This window comes from Coenobita brevimanus, chromosome 98, assembly GCF_032717465.1.
Source record: "Coenobita brevimanus isolate Jiangsu-jjx chromosome 98, ASM3271746v2, whole genome shotgun sequence".
Taxonomy (NCBI): Eukaryota; Metazoa; Arthropoda; class Malacostraca; order Decapoda; family Coenobitidae; genus Coenobita; species Coenobita brevimanus.
This window is the reverse complement of record NC_137051.1, coordinates 15,817,671-15,839,852: the sequence shown is the minus strand read 5'-3', so window position 1 is coordinate 15,839,852 and position 22,182 is coordinate 15,817,671. Positions and strand designations below refer to the sequence as shown.

Here is a 22,182-nt window from a genome sequence, read left to right as displayed (position 1 = left end):
TTCTTTCCCCTTCCTTCTGCCTATGGGTGACTCTGCACTGAGTGAGATGCCAAATGGTTTCCTGTACACCAGGTAACTATTAACAGGGAGACCCCAGTTTAACGATCTAACTGGTTAGGTAAAACCCCATCGTTAGGCGGGGTAACATATATCAGGGTACTTTTCTATCTATCTATCTATCTATTGCCAGACGCCTCAATCCCGTTTGGGGTGGCCACAAACAAATTGCCTCCAAGTCGCCCAGTCCCCCGCCATTTCACTCCCCTGCTCCCAACTCACACCCCCCTCTCTCATATACCTCTCCACCCCATCTCTCCATCTCATCCTCGGCCTCCCCCTCCCTCTTTCCCCCTCCACCTCACTCACATACACTCTCTTCGTCAGTCTTTCACCCTCCATCCTCTCCACATGGCCAAACCACCTCAGTGTGTTCCTCATAACGCTTCCTATCACATCCACATCAACACCACAACGCTCCTTTATATCCTCATTCGTCAGCCTGTCTCTCCATGTGACTCCACAGGCTCCTCATAAATAACTCATTTCCACGGCTCTCACTCTTAACTTGTGTCCTTCCAACAACGTCCACGCTTCACTTCCGTACGTTAGAGTTGGTATCACAATACTGTCATGTAGTAACTTTTTCACTTCCATGCTCACTTCCCTGTTTCTTATCACTGCTTTCAAAGAACCAGCAACCTTTCTTCCCTGCTGTACCCTTTCAAGCACTTCACCCTCCAAACCTCCATCCTTACTCATCACACTACCCAAGTACTTAAACGTACTCACATTTTCCAATTCCTCACCATCCAACCTCGCTGTACATTCACTGACTTCACCTCTCTCAAAGACCATCACTTTACTCTTCCCTACATTCACCTTTAGATTCCGTTTCCTACACACTCTCTCAAACTCATCCACCAAGCCTTGCAGCTCTCCTTCGTCTTCACTCAACAACACGGTATCATCTGCAAACAACAGTACAGGGAGTTTCCAAACACTATCCTCTCTCACCAGGGCCACTCCAACATCCACTACCCTACCTTGTACCTCTTTTATTACCCCATCCATGTACAGATTGAACAACCATGGAGACATGACACATCCCTGTTTCAACCCAACTTTCAAAGAGAAAAATTCACTTAGTTCACCATCCACACGCACTGCAGCCTTCGCACCATCATACATACTCTTCACAGCATTCAACAACTTCCCATCTATTCCATATATTCTTAACACTTTCCACAATCCTAGTCTATCCACCCTGTCATATGCTTTCTCCAAATCCATGAAAGCCGCATACAACTTCTTTCCCTTCTCTAGAAACTTTTCCACTAAAGATCTGAGAATGAATATCTGATCTACACAACCTCTTCCCTTCCTAAAGCCTCCCTGTTCTTCTCCAACTAATTTCTCTGTTCTTTCTCTAACTCTGTCAATAAGTATCCTACCATACACTTTTCCTATTATACTAAGAAGACAAATGCCCCTATGATTACCACACACTTCTTTTTCCCCTTTTCCTTTGTACAAGGGAATAATTATACCCGACTTCCAATCCTCCGGGACTCTACCTTCCTCCCAGGCCAATCTGCACATCTTCCACATCCATTCTACTACTATCTCTCCCCCATGCTTCAACATTTCACCACACACTCCATCAATTCCTGGGGCTTTCCCTGATTTAACTTTCTTCATTGCTTCCACAACTTCTATCCTACTGATTTCTTCCTGTCTTCTCACCTCCCTCCTTCTCCCAGCCATTCCCCAGCCACTTATACTTGCATTACTTCCATCCTCCACGTTCAACAATTCCTTAAAGTGTTCTCTCCATCTGCTCACTTTTTCTCCCTTCTCCACTAGTAATCTACCATTTTTATCTTTCACTCCCCTGCTAACTTCACTTCCACCCTGTCTTACTCTTTTCACCTCTTTCCAGAACATTTTCTTACAGTCCCTCCACTTTACACTCAAATTCCTTCCAAATTCCTCATCCACTCTCTTCTTACTCTCTCTTACTAATCTTTTCACCTCTCTCTTCCTTTCTACATATAACTCTCTCTTTAACATATACAATATTTCAATGTGGACCGTTTACCAGCCTAGGGTTTCCCCCCAAACCAAGTCCAAAACCCACTCTGATGAGCCCAAAAACAAGTTTAAAGGCACTTCAAATGGCCTAACACCTGTCAAGGAAAATAACCTAAGCCTAACACCTGTAAATAACTCACTAAAAGCAACAAATAAAGCCTGAAAATTATAAGGAACAGGTTAGAAAATATCAAACACCTCTCATCACTTACTTCTTGTAAGTCCATGTCCAGTCCTGGTCATCATCCTTACTATCCCCCCCAAGGCTATAGGACATGTGGTGCTCCCTAACACTCATTCTTCTTCCTGAAAGCCCTCACACCCCATCTCCAAAGGAGGGTCAGGGGGAGTTGGTGATGGAGTGTAATGCGATGACTCAGGCGGAGGTGACGGAGTGCGATGCGATGACTCAGGCGGAGGCGATAGGGTGTGATGCAATGGCTCAGGTGGTGGTGATGAGGTGTGATGCGATGGCTCTGGGGGTGGCAATGGAGTGCAATGAGATGACAGAGAAGGTGGTGAGGGAGACAGCTGTGATGACCGGTGAGGTGGAGAGGGAGACCGCTGCGATGAATGATGAGGTAGCAATGAAGTCAGTTGCGGTGGCTCTCGTCGTGACGGGGGAGACAGAGACAGTGGCTAAGGTGGTGTGGGAGATGGAGGTCGGGATGAGGAAGGCAGCGATGGAGTGGCAGAGTGCCTTAGTGGAGACACAGGTGACACGGAAGACAGGGATTGGCTGGAGGTTAGGTCCAGCACACTTTCTGAGCACGTCCTCGGGGGGAGGTGTCCCTCAGGGTCTCTCTGCTGGTTGAAGGCTGAGGAGATGCTCTGCTCGTCGAGGGCTGGGGTGATCCTGTGACTTGCTGGCATGGTGGGGGTCTGCTTGAAGATGACTGTGATCGCAGTTTGCCTGGCCGCCCTCTTCTTCACCTCCAGCATTGTCCTGTAGACTTTCATCCCCTCCTCGAGCCAATTAGCTGTGTCCCTGCTTCGTCCTGGGAGGGGGTTGTGTGTTCGCATTAGGTCAATTATCTTGTCCAGCTTCGTTAGCATCTCCTTTAGGATCTTGATGTTGAGAGCCCAGACCTCCTCCTCTTCTGCCTCCTGGTGCACCCGCTGGATCTCCATACTGAGGAGCTCCTCGTTGTTGAGCTCCTCCCTGTGACTCTCTAGAAACTCCTCCACATCATCCTCATCGACCTCCCTGAAACCCGCCTCGTGTGACAATTCAGCTAAGTCCTGCTGCACACACTGGACAGGCGGAGCTTGCACACCCTCAGGGAAGCCGGTGAAGGTGTGCACGCACTCTGGCCACAGCTTCCGCCACACATTGTTCATCATCACCTGGCTAACCTCACTCCCTGCTGCTATGATATTCTCTATGGCGTGGCGTATCCTATTGCCCTTCCAAAACTGCTACACTGTTGTCCTATCATCACTGTCACAGGCCCTTACCAACTGCTGCATCATGCAGCGGAGATAATAGGCCTTAAAGGCAGCTATCACCCCTTGGTCCATTGGCTGCAACATGGACGTGGTATTAGGGGGCAGGAACACCACAATATTGCTGGCCCACTCCTTCAATGAGGGAGGGTGGCTAGGTACGTTGTCCACCACAACGAGAAATCTGTTTGCCAAATATTCACGCGAGGCATACCTCTTCACCACACGAGAGAGGTACGAGTGGAAATATGACAAACAGATATCTGAAGTCAGCCAGGCCTTCTTGTTCAACTTCCAGATAACCCCAAGGTTCTCTTTAACATACCCCACCAGAGCCCTGGGGTTCTCGGAGCAGTACACAAGAAGCGGCTTCAACCTGAGGTCACCCTCGGCGATGTCCCCCAGCAGCAGAGTCAGCCGGTCCTTCGAGGGCTTGAATCCTGGCGTAGACCTTTCCTCCATTGCAAGAAATGTCTTGGAGGACATTCTTTTCCAAAACAGCCCACTCTCATCAAAATTCAACACCTGCTTCGCACTGCAACCACCCTCCTCAATGATGCGATTCAGTTCATCAAGGAACGCTCCCACCAGCACTGTATCTGTACTCACCACCTCAACATACATCTTCACGTGATGGAGGTTTGCTCGCCTCTTGAACCGTTCAAACCACCCATGGCTAGCCTTAAAGGTCTCGCTTTCATCCAGATCTCGCCTGACCTTTATTTCATCCCATAGCAAGAGAGCCTTAGTGCATATAATGGCCCGGCTCATGGGTGCCTTGCACCGGTTCTGATCCTCCACCCACGTGTGCAGCATCCGCTCCAGCTCCTTCATCACAGGCTCTCACTGGCGGGTGATACGGGAGGTGGATAAGGGTGCAACCTCCCCAGCAGCAGCCTTAATGGCCTCCATCTTCTTGATGATGGTGGAGACAATCGACTGGGCCAAGTGGAGAGCCGGTGCGATAGCACACGCACCTTCGCCTTTGTCATGGTGCTTAAGAATTTCTAATTTCACCTCTAGTGACACAGTCTTACGCACACGCTTCGCAGGAACATCACCAGCACCACCACTAGCAGGCGACTTACCACCACAATTAGGGCCTCCACTCGCACCAACTAGCCCCACCACGTCCAGCACCCTCACCAGACATTATAACACTTATCTGGGCCAAAAATCACACAATATCACACTCTACACACAATCAGTATCACTGCTCTACTCACGGCACTGCTCGAACAGTTACGATGCACTATGATAGCAGCTTGCATAACATTGGTGATGCAACACGATTCGTGGTGGGCGGGTGTATGTGAGATCCTCACTCTGAGATGGCCGGTGCGAGAAGAGCAATATGGGAAAGCGCGAGGTGGCCGATGGCTGTGGGCCTGTGTGTTTCTGCGCATCCTAGGAGGCGGGCAGGCTCAGCTGGCAGCGGGAATGCGTGTGATTCAAAATTTCGGCCTATCGTCTGCAGACGTGACATCGGAGGGCCCATTGTTAAACCGGGGCTCTGCCATCGGGTATCGGGGCGTGGTATTATTTGTACCCCCTTCACTAAGCCGGGGTATCGTATCTAGGGGTATCATATATCAGGGCATTACCGTACTACATTGGGCAGTAACCATATAACCAAATTAGGCTATGGCGTCTGGTGGCTTAGTGGGTAATTAGGGCACTCCAATCTGATTGAGCCTTGATAGGTTTATATCCAAGGGGTGGTTGGGGTTTATTGCTCACATCATGCCACTCTGGGATGGGTAAGGCTGGTCATTCTCATCTTAAACATCAGGACCAACTTGCCTAACCCCGGGCTCCTCCGCTTCTCATGGGGCAACACAGGATTGGATGATAGATGAATGGGCTACTTATATGATGTTATGATATCCTGAAGATTCACAACAGAAAGAGGCTGTATAAATAGCTTGCTATACTCTAATTCATTAAGAAATAAGACAAATGTTTTATTGTAACACAGACAGTACCAGACATACATTTCAATTATCCACACAAACATAATGCAAGTTAGCTGTCCCCTACCATGTACTCTGATGCCTTATTGGTCCTACTTAATTACACTCCTAATCTGAAGCAACCGCCACCTCATATTTAGTGAGAACTAGGGTTAGTTTAATTATAAATGCATATCCTTTTACCTCTTCCATACACAAAATTATCTGTAGATGGTTGAGGAAAAGATAAAAGAATAGTCTCTTCCCTCTTCCACACACAAAATTATCTCAGTCACCTCCAAATGGTTGAGGATGTAGGGTGGGTTAGTCATGCCAAGTCTGAGGCGACATCCATCTGGTATGACATCAACCAACTGCCACAACAGGTCCGGCAAAGTGACCCCGATGTCTCGACCATACGCTCCTGTGTCCTCAGAGGTCAACCATATTTCACACACACCCTCACTGAATGACTGCTGCGCACGTGCCACTATCTCTTCTGTAATGGATGACAGGCAGTCTTTGTTAAAGGACAAAAATGTGTTTCAAAATCTCAGTTTCTTTTCATACACTTAATACTGTAAACTTGGAGAAACTGACAAATCAGCTTTATAAGGAGCAATGAAACTTTAGTGCATTTTCTGTAATTTATGGCAGACTTAATGGAAAAAAAAGGGACTCCAAAAATGGGAATTTATCATGAGAAAGTACTGTACTTTCAGGTTACTCTCTGCAATACGGTAGGTCTTTCTTAAGTTGACTAACAGTCTGAGAGTCGTCAGAAAAAATATATATATATATATATACATATCACCATACTACAAGGGTGATGTAGATGCATTCAGACTCATTCAGTATGTTTGAAATTTCCAAAGCAAAATAAAATTCTCTACAGGTAACAAGGGTGATAAATAAAAATGTTATCATAATGAGACTTAAGTACGGTACAAGTCAACTAAAAAGTCCTCATCAATTTTGTATAATAGCTACTACATTTCCTTCTTCCCCAAACCATACCAGTACATTCTTATGACTTACTGTTGTTTTTGTTGAGTAACCCTGTCTGCCTGACTGAGCAGACTCATCAATTGCACGCAAGTACTTGCCCCTACAGGGCTGTTCTGTGAAGTGAACTAATGTCCCCTTGTGGTAAACAGAGCCTTGTCCCAGCAAGGCGTGGGGAAGAGTGTAGAAGTTTGGTTCCCAGGTGGATACCACATTTGCGTCTCTCCACCCAGTTATCAGGAGCATCCTAGTAGGCTCCACATTACCATATTAATTGGTTATATGGTTACTACCAAGCATTGTAACTGGTTTCCTGAGTTACAGGAAACCATTTGGCTTATGACTCGGCGCAGAGCCACCTGAAGTGGATTTAAAAAAAAAAAAAAAAAAAAAAAAGTGACAGGAAAGAGAGGAGAAATAGGAAGAGATGAAGGAAGACATAGAAAATGAGTGATAAAGATGAAGGAAGAAGTAGGTGGCATTACATCAAAGTGAGTGGATGATGGGCACCCCAATCAACCACCATCTTAAGAAATATATGTAAAAACTGAAATTGGTGTCCTAATATGTTTAACACTTCAACTAATCTACTGTATACATGTACTTTTCATATAAAACATCTTAAAAGTCCACTCATGACTGTCCAATAATGTAAAGTATATGCAATAAAGATATTACCTCAGGAGTGCATACACCTTCATTTCAAATGACAATGAAAAGAAAGCTTAAAATGCCGGTTACATACAGTATAAATAAATTACTGCAAATTACTATAAATCTTTTGACAAAACACATGCAACTAACCTATAGGATAAGATCCCAGTTCTCCTCGTGCATGCTTGGTTTTACAATATGAACACTGGTTGAGACAGCCAGTGTTTATGGAGATGATCTCAATGAGTGGGTTCCTCCTCACTTTGGGCAGGAGAAGCGATGCACCTCCTATCTTCTTCCCTCTCGCTTTCTTCTGGCCCAGTAGTCGTACTGAGTTGCCTACAGGATAGATGATGGACATTGGCACAGTTTGCAGATAACATTCCAATTAGACATACAGGTATAAACACATACAGTAACTACTTTACATATATCATTACTAGTAATTAATTGGGCAATAATTTTAGGTTTCCATACTCATTTATTATTTGAAAACTGCATAAATAGCTAAAATATACTGACTGAAACTGTACATTCCATATCATTTAAACCTGATATTTATAAATATGCTAATCTGCAAAAACACACACTATGAATTTTACATACATACACACAGACACACACACACACACACACACACACACACACACACACACACACACACACACACACACACACAGTCTCTATTCTACAGTCGTTCTATTTTATGATGGCAGTTTGGGTGGGGCGATCTGGGACCTCACACTGTTAGCTCTGTTGTCACATCACCGCCGACACACATGTAATTATTTGTGCTCACCTCTCTCTCTCTCTCTCACTCTCCTATTTTAAGCAAGTAACTTCTCATAAATGAATTTTAAACACTCTGTATAGATATAATTCAATAAAAAGCTATAGTATAGTATAAATCTCATAAGACTTGTCAGCGTTGCTTTTGCGACACTGTCAGGTGGTGACACGAGGGACAGTCCTGCGTGAGCGGGTCATACTCGGTCAGTCTCCCGCCAAGGAAGCTATACAAAAAAAAAAAAAAATGGACCTATAGACTTTTACCTCAGGGATGGTGTGGAAATAAAGTCGAAAACAAGAGAAAAAATAAAGGAAATACAATTAGCAGTAGTTAATATAAATATGAGAGTGAGAGAGAGAGAGAGAGAGAGAGAGAGCACATGTGTGGCGAAGGTGTGGTAACAGAGCTAACAGAGTGCCCCACCCAAACTGCCTTCATAAAATAGGACGACTATAGGAAGGTGAAGGTACCCACCATCAACACACTTGATGTACTGCTGCCTAAAGGTATTACACACAAGCTGTAAACCAACTGGTTTCCTTATTAGACCATCAGTAAATTATTTATAATGCCTGGATAGGTAACCATGGACTTATCCCCAGGACTATGAGGAAAAGAATATTGCTCTGGCATTCTCTGCATGCTGAGCAAGCTAAATGGGAGAGGGTGATGGGGACCACAAATCCTGCATAACCTCTAAATTACAAAAAAAAAAAAGTCCACGTGGCTTCTAATCTAGGTCCTGCACCTCTCTGGGGCACAGTAGAACTTAAGGGGGTATCACACGGTACCTGAAATCATGGTTTGCCAATGGAACACGTTCCTGGTTTGCTGGAACCAGGCACAAACCCTATCACACACGTTCCTCGAACGCCGCCGACAGTCGGCAAAAATGTAAACAAAGCAAACCGGAATCTGTCCCACCATCTCACATGAGTTACACGTATCAAACACAACATGGCTTTTCTTTAATTTGCTGAGGGGAGAGTGACTGCTGCATTGGCTCTTGCAGTAGTGACACTTGAGAGGAAAGAAGCAGCGGTGGCCAATACACAAGAAGGCGGCTGCGGAGCCGCCTTCTCGTGACAAGGGAATGGCCTTATTTTTTCAATGAGAGCGATTTCAGCAGCCCTTTTCCATACTATCTGCCCAGATGCCATCATATCTGCAGTGTTGAATGAACGGCGAGGTACATACAATACTCCTTCACCCAGCGTGGTGTGCTGCATCCGCTCCCCAATGTAAACAACAATTATCGACATCGTTATTCCACCCGTGCACGATAAAAAAGTTATTTAAGCTTTCATAATTAATAATATATATAATGGAAAGTACTAGGCACTCTAGGAGGGAATTATAACTTTTAAAAAATAAACAAAATACTGCAGTATAGCCTCAAAGTTCTCCATTCAGCTCGCTCTGGTATCAGAGTAAACGTTTTGTACCAGAAATCATCAGCAGGAATGGATTTGAACCGAATCCAGTTTTGCCCAAGAAATCCTCGGCAGCTACCATGGTTTCGTGGGTGGTTACCACGATTTCTTTGGCAAACTATGATTTCAGGTACCGTGTGATACCCCCTTTAGGCAGACTCATATGGCTGGGTGGAAATGAGAGGCATGAATGAAGAATACCTATGAGCTGAGGTAGTAAAAGTGTTTAAAGAAGCAAGCTACAAGGTGATGGGGCTATAAAAGACAAAGATAAAAGGCAGCAGAATGGATGAATCAGAAGGTGTGATATGAATATGAAAGGATTTGGACTGCTCCATCCATCTATCATATAATCCTATGTCGCCCCATGAGGAGCGTAGGAACCCAGGGCTAGGCAAGTTGGTCCTGACATTTAAGATGAGCGTGACCAGCTTCACTCATCCCTGAGTGGCACTACGTAAGCAATAAACCCCAACCATCCCTTGGATATAAACCTTCACCGGTTCAATCCGATTGGAGTGCCTTAATTACCCACTAAACCACCAGGTGCCAAAATTTGGTTATATGGTTATCACCCAGCATAGTAAATGGTTTCCTGGTGTACAGGAAATCATTTGGCTTGTAACTCAGTGTAGAGTCACCCACAGGCAGAAGGAAGAGGAAAGAATGAAGGGAAGAAAGACAGAAGAGGGAGTGTAAAGTCACCCATAGGCAGGAGGACAAGGAAAGAATGACAGAAAGAAAGACAGAAGAAGATGGAAGAAAAGAAGGATGGAGGAGAGGAAAGGGCAGACACCCGAGAGCAGCACTACACATTTGGACTGCTGATGAATGATAAATGACTGAGAGCAATGAAGTACTGTATTAGAGTCAACTAAAGGTGCATGTATGTCAACTGTTAACTTAGCAAGCAGATGTGCACACGTAACATTTGCCGGTCAGTCTTCTAACATCAGAAACTTCACAAACGGTGTCCCCCAAGGATCTGTTTTGTCCCCTACACTCTTTAACCTATACATGCACGACATACCCACACCCCCACACACCACAGATACACATAGCTTCCTATGCAGATGATATAACACTTACATGTACACACCAAAATGCAAACACTGCTGCACACATCATTCAACCTTACCTCAACACACTACACAAATGGTTCACCACAAACAGGCTCAAAATAGCCCCAGCCAAATCTACAGTGGCTCTTCTCACAAACTGGACAGCAGAACAATGTCACATCCCACACCTCACCATAAACAACACTCCCCTACCACACATACACACACACAAAATCCTTGTTGTAACATACAATACATCAATGTCATTTAAACAACACATCACAAACATTAAAAATAAAATAACACCAAGACTCAATGCTTTGAGGTCACTTGCCCATACAACATTCAGACACAACAAAGAAACCACCACCACAGTATACAAACAATACATACGTTCAGTGATGAATTATGCAAGCACTGCCTGGGCTTCTAACCTCACCAAAACACACTACAACACTCTACAGACCATACAGAAAGAGGCCCTAAAAATAATCACAGGCTGCACAGCTACTACACCCACAGACCACTTGCATCAAGAAACCAAAGTCCTCAGAGTCAAGGATCACCTAGACATGAGAGGCACCCAGTTTCTTGCTGCAGCCTCCACAAACCCACAACATCCACTACAGTACTTAGCAGCACATCCACCCACACCAAGGAACATCAAAACAACACCCAGCACACGATACCATACACAAATACTGTACTGTCATCTCTCCCCCCTCGCCCACCTCAAACCAGCTTCCAGAAGCATATCCACACTCAGATCACTCGCCGCTCCATTCAGTCAATTAAAGACAACACACAGCTGCATGCACGGTCTCCTGACATCCACCCTTCTGAATCCTATCTTCCTCGTGACGACAGGGTCCACCTGGCCAGGCTGAGATGTGGGCACCATCCAGCCCTCTTAGGCTACCACAAGAGGCTGGATGACTCCGTTGCTGATGCCTGTCCAGGATGCAACACAGCACCCCATACTATTAAGCACATTATGGAAGACTGCACTGCACACAATCACCTACGCCAACAACACAACATACACTCTTTGAGAGCTCTGTGGGAAAGCCCGGTCTCGGCCATGGCCTTCCTAAGGGACTCGGGGCTGTTCAGCCAGATTGCCTTGGGAGCAACTACTACTACTACTACTGTAAATATGAATTGGTGAAAGTGAATTGTGCACATACGTCAAATGTAAATACATGATACTGAAAGTAATGATTACAGTAATACATACGAACAATGTATTTAATGACAGGGGCAGAGGAGAAGGACAGGTTTGATAATCAACCAGAGTGATAAAATGCATGGCAAGGAGTTTTGGACTGTTTGGTATGGGACTCTGAACTGAAAAGTTAACAAAGGCCCTCTTGATAATGACATGGATTTCTCTGGAGTGCCAAGGAAGAACAAAACTTGACAGTGCCTAAAGAACATGGGCCACATGAGGCTATGCATTAGTAATTCATACTTTCAACACATAGTTTCAACACAAAGTATATAAATACAAACAGTATAGAGACTGGAGAGAATGCTGAAGGGAGCCTGCTTACAGAACAGCAGATGCTTAAATGTGTTATTGACATGAGAGTAGTCAAATGAAAGTGCAGAGATTCGTATGATCATTTTGGTTGACTGGGGTATGCAAGGTGATTTGAGAGGACTTTGGTGGATAAAGGATGAGAGGAATACTAAGAAAGACCAAGAGTGGAAATCTGTTAAATATATCAATGGCAAATAAATGTGACAGATGGGAAGTGGAAAAATAATAAACAATAAACTGAAAGTAAATGGATTTGGATAATCTGTGAAGTGCCTACAACCAGTGTTTGGTTTTGAGCACCATAGCTGTGTGTGGCTCTGCAAGGATATTAACCCCTTCTTTACCGACCCCTTCCCCCGGTGTAAATATTACGTTTACCCTCCATACCGACCTGACAGCTCCCCCTCCCGTAGTGTGAGGGGTAGTGTGTGTGTGTTTTTTTTTTTTGCCACGTCCAAACTATTCACTCTTTGTGATTTGTTTCTTTACTGATGATCCCATAAACCCAGCATGTTGTTGGTAATGAAAAAAATATATACAGTATATATATTACAAAATACTGTAAATCACTGTATAAGTTTACATATGCTAAAGTACTGTTACCCAGGTAACTACTGTACAAACTGGCTTGAAAAAAAATGACATACACAGATGGATGGCTTATGTATTTACCTTGTAAGCTGAGCTTGAAGTGTGTGGACACACGTGACAGTGATGGCGACCTTAGCCCACCTGTTGCCGAGAGTGTGGCATCACTATGCTCACTACTAATTTACTCCTCCTCCTCACTCACATCAACCTCGGAATCATTTTCAGGATCATAGTGATCTACTGACATATCAGACACTGCTGCATCATCATCCGATACATGTAAATATGTATTCTCATGAGGAATAAACTCATCACTATCGGAATCCACCAGAGACGCCATGAGAGAAAAATATCCTGTACACCCTCTCTTGTGGTCAAGTGCATGGTAACTGGCTCTCTCTCTCAGGCAGGCTAAGGGGTGTAAATTTTGCCCTATGTCAGCAGAAAATATGGTACGATTTCTGTAGCAGAAATTATAAATAGAATTATCTATCTATCTATCTATTGCCAGACACCATAATCCCGTAAAGGGTGGCCATTTGACTTTGAGTTACTTGTTTTACAGGGAGGGGCACTAACCCTCCACCAACCCACTTGTTGACACGTAGGGAGCACGTATTGTTTGGTTATATGGTTACCACCCAGCGTTGTAAATGGTTTCTAGGTTTACAGGAAACCATTTGGCTTGTCACTCAATGTAATGCCACCTGTAAAGGAAAGAAAAGCAATAAGAAGTGACAGGAAAGATGGGAGAACTAGGAAGAGAGGAGGGCTGGCACAGAAAATGAATGATTAAGGCTAAGGAAGAAGTAGGCAGCACTACGTCAAGTGAGTGGATGATGGTCGCCACCACCTACCACTAAATGATTGGTCCAAAAGAGGTTACATCACAGATGAGTGAGCAAAGCCATTGGTGCCACCGCAACTCAGTCATGACGTATCTTATGATGTCAGAATTTGTCAGAACTTTATCACAGTCTTTGTTGTCAAAACACAGAGCTATTGCTATCACAAGGCCCTCAGAAACAGCCTTACTGGGCTACCCTGAGACCCATAAGCTGCCATTCATTAGAGGATGTACCAGCATACCACGGTCGTGGTCTCGGTGTCTCACAGATGTTTACAAGCAATGTACGGGGGTACATCAAATCACATTTCCAGTAAAGAAGGGGCTAACTAGTACAAAAGGAACACCTTGGTGGGATGTGGGAGGTTGAGAGAGAAGTACGAGAAACAAGAAATGCTTGGTTGTGGATGGATGCATGCAAGAGTTATGATGAAAGAAGGATGGAGGAAGCAAGATGCATGAAAAGGTCAGGGCCGTAACAAGAAAGAAGAAAATGATAAATAATGATTCTGGACAAGAAATAAATGCAAACTACTTTGATAACAAGCCACTACTTCTAGAATGATGTTAAAAGTAACATCATCATCATCATCATCCGGACCTCCTTTCCCACCCAAGGGCAGGGTGAGGTTAAAAGTAACAAGAGGGTATTATGAACTATGCAAACTAACCTTTCAGTGTTTCCTCCACCACTTCCACCACACGGTCGATTTGCTGCACACCCACTATACTCAAACCATCCAAGAACTCTGATTTAGGGGCACCTGTCAGCAGGGAAAAATACAAGGGTATAAATATATAGTACAGTAGTTACCATAAGATGAGGAAAAAGAAAAAGAATCGTGAGTGGTTTTGTTGATGTTGTTGTGGCCCCAGGCTCAACTGGAACCATACAAGATGCATAAATTCACCCAATAAAGTTCTCTCAATGAACTTTTGTTGTGAGGATGATGAATGATTACCTGTACACTCAAACCTCGATTAACGCAATGCTGAGTAACAAGGTTTTGAAGTCACGTTGCCACCTACTCTGTGACAAAGCTCAAGTAACACGTACCTTGTTTCAAAGTTATGTGGTTCATTCCCATGCACTGATGTCATGCATACAGCTCACTATGACTGAAGAATCAAACATCCATGAATTAAACATCTTTAACCTGACACCTGACACCACGGTACTGTTAGATCAGCTGGAAGAGAAGCACATGGTGCAAGAATAATGAGATGTAGATGATGAAAGGCCAGCAGGAGAGCCACTGACACGAAGCCTAAAGGAAGTGGTGGCGATGGTAGAGAATCTGACCCACACCATCACCAACATAAAACCTAATCAGGTATGAGCAGAACATTGTGTGGCCATTCAGAGTGGAATTAAAGCATACACAAACATGTTCACTGCTAGGGTCAATGCCCATCAATAGCAGCTCATCACTCAATTTCTTCAAGTCAGGCGGAAGGCACCTCCACAACAGCAACAGGGAGGCAGTGGCCGAATCAGTAGAGAGTTGGCCTGCAGTCCTAATGGACCTAGGTACATATCTCCGCAGGGGCAGGGAACAGTTTAAGGATTTAAATTTCACTAAAAATACACTTTACTGATCTACCAAAGGACCCGCTGACATGTCGTCAAAATATTCCCATCATAGTCCTTCCAAAATATCCAGATCATTTAGGCGTTGTCCCTCACGGGAATTCCCCTACGTGCGACGTTGCCAGTTTCTACTGGGCCAATTATTGGATTAGAGACAAGGGTTAACCCTCACTCCCGGCTCACTACCTCTCTCTCTCTCTCTCTCTGCATATAAAATCAACATTTCATGGAGATTTATTTCTATAAAAAGTCTATACAGTTTTATGAATTATTAGAATTTGAGGAAAAACCTCCTGACTTTGTCTGTCTGTCTGTCTGTCTCTGTCTCTCTTCCATCTTTGATGGTGGTCAGAGAGGAAGTGACCTGCAGATTAACACCTGATCTATCCTCACTGACTCACCTACAAGCGTGACAGCGTTAGAAAGCAACGTTGTCAAGTGTTGGGGTATTTATAAAAAATCATTGTTATTATTAAAAACAATAGGCATTTCCTTACGCTATATAGCCTTATCAGAGAAGTATATATATATATATATATATATATATATATATATATATATATATACATAATATATATATATATATATATGTATATATATATACATATGCTGTATATATACATATATATATATATATATATATATATATATATATATATATATATATGTATTGTATATATACATATATATATATATATATATATATATATATAGATATATATATATATATATATATATATATATATATATATATATATATATATATACAGTAAACCCTCATTATACGATGGGGTTCCGTTCCTGAAAACCCCATCGTAAAGCAATCCATCGTATAGCAATCCCATTATAACATGGAGTCAATGGGGATACATTCCCAGACGTACCTAAACTCTCACATACACACACCTTAGCACTCACATACATGAAATATCCTTATGTTTAAACATTTAAAGTAACACATTAATAGTGAATAAAGAGAAAAAAGCATGAAAACTACAGTATACAGTAGATCTTACCTTTACTGAAGCAAGCAACGGTTGTTTATGTGGTTCCTAGACAATTCGCCATGAAGTCGACAATTCGTCATCATAATATGGACGTTCCCCGTCATTCTATAAATATACTTATTACTGATTAACTGATACTTTAATAACTAATTCTCAGGGGGATCTATCAAAGTCTATTTTCATTCAATAGCACTGGCTTTGGATATCATTTGTAAGTTGCACTTTTAGACAGTATTTAACTTGTTTCTACCTTGCTGTAGTTGACTTTGAATTATGTTCTAGCATCACCCACAGCTGTTTTCATTAATTTCCATTGGTACTACAACATCCTGGGTATATTTTAAAACGACTTTGAAGAGGTACAAGTACAGTACTAAAAAACTAGTGTACTTCCTAAATAAACTGATATGAAAATAAACGACGGGGAATCATCCTGACGACGAAAAGTCCCGAAGGCAAATTGTCTTGTTATTGTTGTGATGGTGAATTGACTTGATGGGGAAATAGCCCGAAACATTTATATAGACGTAACATGAAGATTATTTGTATAATTCCAAAGTATGTCGATCGTTCACTTAAGGTAATTAGGCATTTATATAAATGCCAATGTCTCGTATGTAGCGTTATGCTAAGATGAAGGATCGATCATAAATCAGCTGATTCACATTTCAATATATTATTATTTTTCATTTAATGCCCATGATTTGATGCCATATTTTACATTTACTATATAAACAATAAACCACCATCACTTTTATAACTTACATAATTAAAAAACTAGTGTACTTGCTAAATAAACTGATACGTAAATAAATGATGGGGAATCGTCTTGACGGCGAATTGTCCCGACTCGGCCTCACAGTCACAGCCCTCACTCATCAATGTCAGAACTGCCTGGCTGGGCAGGGCTAGCTAATGAGACTGGACCGGTGGACAAGTGTGTGTGGTCTAATGCTGAAAGTGTAAGGACGTTTTTGTTGCGTTTGCACATTCACTGTTCACTGAGATGCGGATGATCCATCGTTGTAGCAAATCGTTCCCATTGTATAGTGGGCATAGGGTACTAAAATTTTGACACTGTATAAGCGAAATATCGTACACAGAGGCATCGTATAATGAGGGTTTACTGTATATATATGTATGTATGTATATATATATATATATATATATATATATATATATATATACACAGTAAACCCTCACTTTATCGCGGGGTTATGTTCCAAAGGCACCCGCGATAAGCAAAAATCCGCGATGTATCGACGCTACCCCTAAAATGGCTATTTATTGTCTATTAATGAGAAAAACCAGTACGGGTACTCACTGATGATGAATGAGACGAATTGAAGATGATGATGATCATGAAGTTCAGTACAAGATGTATATTAGTTGTGCAGCTCTTGAGAGGGGGCCTATGACGACATTTCTGAGGCGGTGAGCGAAACGTAAGTGTGGGAGGTCGGTCTACCATGCACCACACAGTTAGTTTGAATCCGATGGTCGAACCATGCGTGACTCTCAAATCATTATTTGTGGCTTATTTTTCTGCCTTCCAATGATTGCTTGCCTTGTCTGTCAACATAGGGCCTAAGCGTAGTGCTAGTGATGCATGTGGTAACACACCAAAACGGACTAGTAAAGTGATGTTGCTGACAGAGAAAGTTAAAGTGTTGGACAAACTTAAGGGAGGAATGTCAGCGACAATTCTCCGTCAGGACAATTCCCCGTCATTTATTTACATACCAGTTTATTCAGCAAGTACAGTACACTAGTTTTTTACTTATATGAGTTATAAAATCCCCCTGAAAATTAGTTATTAAAGTATTAATTAATCAATAATAAGTATATTTATAGAATGACAGGGAATCATCCATGTTTTGATGGTGAATTGACTTGATGGTGAATTGTCTCTGAACCATGTGTTTGGGGTCAGTCAACTGTTCTTACAATAAAGAAGACAGAACGTAGCATACGGGACTAAACGGGAGTCAGTGTGGGCTACTGCACCAGACTGTGATGAAGTGTCTCCACCTATGCCTGTGAACTGGCTCAGAACCGTATGTTTGGGGTGAATGAGTCAACTGTTTGGACAATAAAGAAGGCAGAATGTAGCATATGGGAGGCAGTGAGAGTTTGTGCACCAGACTGCTGAAGTGTCTCCACCTACGCCTGTGCTTGTCAGGTAAACTGGGAGGTGCAGTATGGTGGTGCGGTGCGGTCCTGCTCCTCTCTTTGAGGAGGGACGATCTGGATATTTTGGAAGGACTATAATACCACTACACCAGTACTGTATGAGACAGCCCTAGCATGTAATCAATACTGACGGTGGGTGTTAGCGACAAAGTGGTGACATGTGGAGGTGAATGGACATAGGAGGACTACTGGGCCTTGGTAATGGGCTGTGAAGCCTATGCCCAGAATCAGACACATATACTGTATGTATACTGCATTTAAAAAAAAAAAAAATGATGACTCAGCTTTGGACTTCAAAGGACTCGAATGATGAAGGTGGGGGTGCAGGAGCAGCAACTTCTCAACAAAGACAACATCAGTAGCTGGGGGTGGGAGGAGAGTGCCAGGAAGATATGCAACATCTTCATACCTGTAAACACTGGCAGCCTAACTTTAGCAACTGTTATGTTAATGTTCTTTAACTGTCATAAGTTATGTTGTTATAGTGATTACATGATGGTGGGTGTCAGTCAAGGATGATTATGTGGGGTAGGGTGGACAGAAGGGGTAAAGTGGGACCTTAAGAAGTGGCCAGACTGAGTTATGCAAGTAGACATGTAAACACATTGTTTGCGCACCGTGGTTTTGAGTACTGCGGTCCATGTCCAGGCTATATCTACCACATTATTCAAGGTTTGTGCATACTTTACCAGTGAGGTACATAATGCTTTGAGGTGTCCTGTGGTTGTAAGAATATAACAAAGAGCAAAGGCCACAACATAGACTGGACACAGCAAACTCAAGAGTCTCCAGTAAGGGCAGCTTCTTTGGAAAATGAGTACTGATCTGAAAAGAGTTCTTGCCGTGTGACTGAAGGTGTTGCGTGACTGCAGTCATCTTTTGTTCATGTACTGCATGATTGTGTATTTGTAGTGATGGGTGGTGAAGGAAGGATATTTTCACGAAAAATTATCTTAAAATAGCCAAGGTAATACAGACATGACATATCCCAGAGTTAAAGGTCCTACCAAACATTAGCTGTATACTGATCATCCATACATTTAGCAATGACAGTTTGTTAACTAAAACAACAGCACAGTATTCACTGGTATATCTCACCCTGAGGGACACAACCGGCTACCACCACCTTCTTGCCTGCTTCTCTTCCAGCCTTAATTTTATTGCGAAAGTGGTCCTCAGCAGGGCTTTTTACAGTACAGCTATTTAAAACCCACACATCAGCTACCTCCTTGTCATCTGTGGGGGAAAGAGATGATAAACCTTGTTAGCAGACTGACATTTCTGTCACCACCTCATTAAATGGGAAATGAAAATGCCAACTTTAAAACTTGATTTATTTTTCACACATTTTCCGCTGCTGCTAGGAAGCACTTATCTGATTCTGGAACTTGACCAAGCTTCAAATCCATACATAACTTCAGCTGTGCCTGGTTCCAATCCCATACAATTCAATGAACTTGGACAGGATCATTTCCAGCCTTGCAACTATTTTATACAGCAGGCTACACCACCCCCACCACAAAGAAACAAAAAATACACAGCTTCTCTATACTACACAAAATACCTCAAAATACACCTCTTCCACCAAACAATATACTAAACAAACATACACACAAACACATAGCCATCACAGCCATCCTCTACCTTCAGTCAAAGTGCATCCTCCAAGAACCCCCACCAGTTCAATGTACTGTATTCATCACACAGAAACTCCCCTTCCCAGAGAAACACGAGTTCACCTTATCAAACTACAATGCGGCCATCACCCTTCTTTATTTCAGTACCAACACAAACTATGACTTACAAAGAATCAACTCTGTTGTTACTGTAACACAACCTGTTACACCACAATATGCTTATTCATCTAATGTCCCTCACTCTCACAACAGATACAAACTTTCCACATAACCTAAATCGCATAACCTCTTGGAGCTCCTGGCTAAAGTGACCAGATTCTTGTGGTGCACTGGGATTATTTAGAGGTGAACTTGAGACTTAAACAACAACAAAATCAACACAAAGAACAAAGAAACAGCACATGACTGAGTTTCACTGATACTTTATAAAGTATTCATCATTATCACTATCTCTGATACCTTGCTCCCTCCTAGAGACTCTCAAACAGTGGATGATCATGAGAGAAGGATACTTTGTGCTCAGGTAACTCATGCACTACTTCATACACTCCATTTACTCTTCCCTCTCTCTCATGTGATGTTCCACTCTATAATATTGGACAGTCCACTCAATACTTTAACACACAACACTAACCTACAATCTTATATCCATATGCTGCCAGCTGCCCTGCCATGTACTCGCTGTCTGAATTATTGTGAGCACAGCCCCAAGTCTTGAGGTACACTTTCTGGGTGCCTGGAATGATACTCTCACACTCTGGCTCACAGAATTCTTCACTGCAGGCCTGCTAAAGTTTGTTGCTGATTAATATGGGAAACACACCAGAGAAACATTACATAAGACAGCATGAAAGGAAAACTCTCAGGCCTAAGAAATGCTGTAAGAACAATATCAAATACCATCTCAAAAACTGATTTCAATTTTGGCATGTCTGAACCTTTTTACAGTACTGTGATGTTGTTCATGTAAATTTACAGCTGAAGCTAGAGATAAGTAAGAGTCCAGCTGTTGGAAATAAGGTATTTCCTGACCCTGACAAGGCTCTTCCTCCATGCTAGAGAATCTGTAAGTGGCATGTGTTAAGAGGTGTAATGCTGTATGGCAGTGACACCTAAGCAGTAAAGGAAGAGGATATTTTGCAGACTCAAATGTACAGAAATGACAATGATTAGATGGATGTGCCATACGTCCTTGAGTGTGAGGCCTGGCTACAGCTACTGCAAACTGACTTAGGACCTCCCCTCACAAGGTATTAAAAACACAGAAATCATATTATATCACAAAGTTTGTTCATGAAATGCCATTCATTAATATGAAATCATGTTTCCCTTGTTTTTCAGGACCAGTTGGATGCGTTTTGGCATGGGAGCACTTAGATCTCTAAAGTAATCTAAGGACATTTCTTTGCACCAAACATTTGTCAGTTCAGTCTTGAGATTGTCCAGATTGGGTGTCTTCTTCTCTGCCATGATTTTCTTCATCTTTGCCCACCAGTTTTCTATCGGATTTAAAAACAGACTGTTGCCAGGCCAGTCAAGGACCTCAATCCGATTATCCTGAAGCCATTTTGTCACCTTTCTTGGCTTGTGACATGGAGCTGAATTGTGCATGAAAAAGTCACACCCATGAATAACAAGAAAGTTTAACAAATGATCTTTCCGAATTTAAATGTACCGGCGACCATTCAACATCAAGTTCTTAAGAAGAAAGTAGAGGCCTCTCCTTCCCATTTCACCTGAGAAACACCCCCATACCATTACTGATTCTGGGTGCTTAACAGTCGGCACCGTGTAATAGGGTCATATCGACTATAGGAGGAAGGGTGACGAGCCTTGGCAGAATGCACCTGGAACACCTGACATGTGCTTTCATCTGAAAACATAACTTTTCTCCACTCATCTGGTGTCCAGTATGCATACTTCTTGGCAAACTGAATGCGCTGCTTCTTCATGTGGTCAGTGAGAGGTGGTTTCTTGGCTGCAGTGCAGCTTGGCAAACCTAGCTCCTTCTGCAAGCGGTGTTGGATAGATCAAACTGAGACATATCGTAACAGCTGGGGATGCATTCTCTTCAATTCTGCTGCTGTCAGTCGTGGATTCTTGATTACTTCCCTCTTCAGAAGCGTATCCGTACCTCTGGAAGTCGTCCTCTTCTTTCCACCGCCCTGCTTGTGCTCTGGTGCGACATCAGGTGGCAGGCCGTGCGCTGCAGCAAGAATCTCAACGACGGTCGACTTTGCACGTCCAGTACGTTCATAAATCATGTTGACAGGGACATTATCCTGCCTCCATGCAATGATACGGACCCTCTCATCCCTTGAGCAGTACTTTCCAGGCATGA

At 43.0% G+C, this 22,182-nt stretch overlaps 1 protein-coding gene across 1 annotated transcript in view; it reads right to left on the bottom strand.

Moving 5' to 3' along the window:
* Positions 1–22,182, bottom strand: part of LOC145414201 (threonylcarbamoyladenosine tRNA methylthiotransferase) — a 62,034-nt gene that overhangs the window by 33,601 nt on the left and 6,251 nt on the right. Inside the window, exons 3-7 of the mRNA XM_080283777.1 lie at positions 20,476–20,626; positions 19,303–19,440; positions 14,085–14,177; positions 7,299–7,487; positions 5,786–5,988 (exon numbers count right to left, since the gene is read on the bottom strand). Of these exons, the coding sequence (XP_080139903.1) occupies positions 5,786–5,988; positions 7,299–7,487; positions 14,085–14,177; positions 19,303–19,440; positions 20,476–20,626 (774 nt within the window). The remainder of the gene's footprint in view (positions 1–5,785; positions 5,989–7,298; positions 7,488–14,084; positions 14,178–19,302; positions 19,441–20,475; positions 20,627–22,182) is intronic.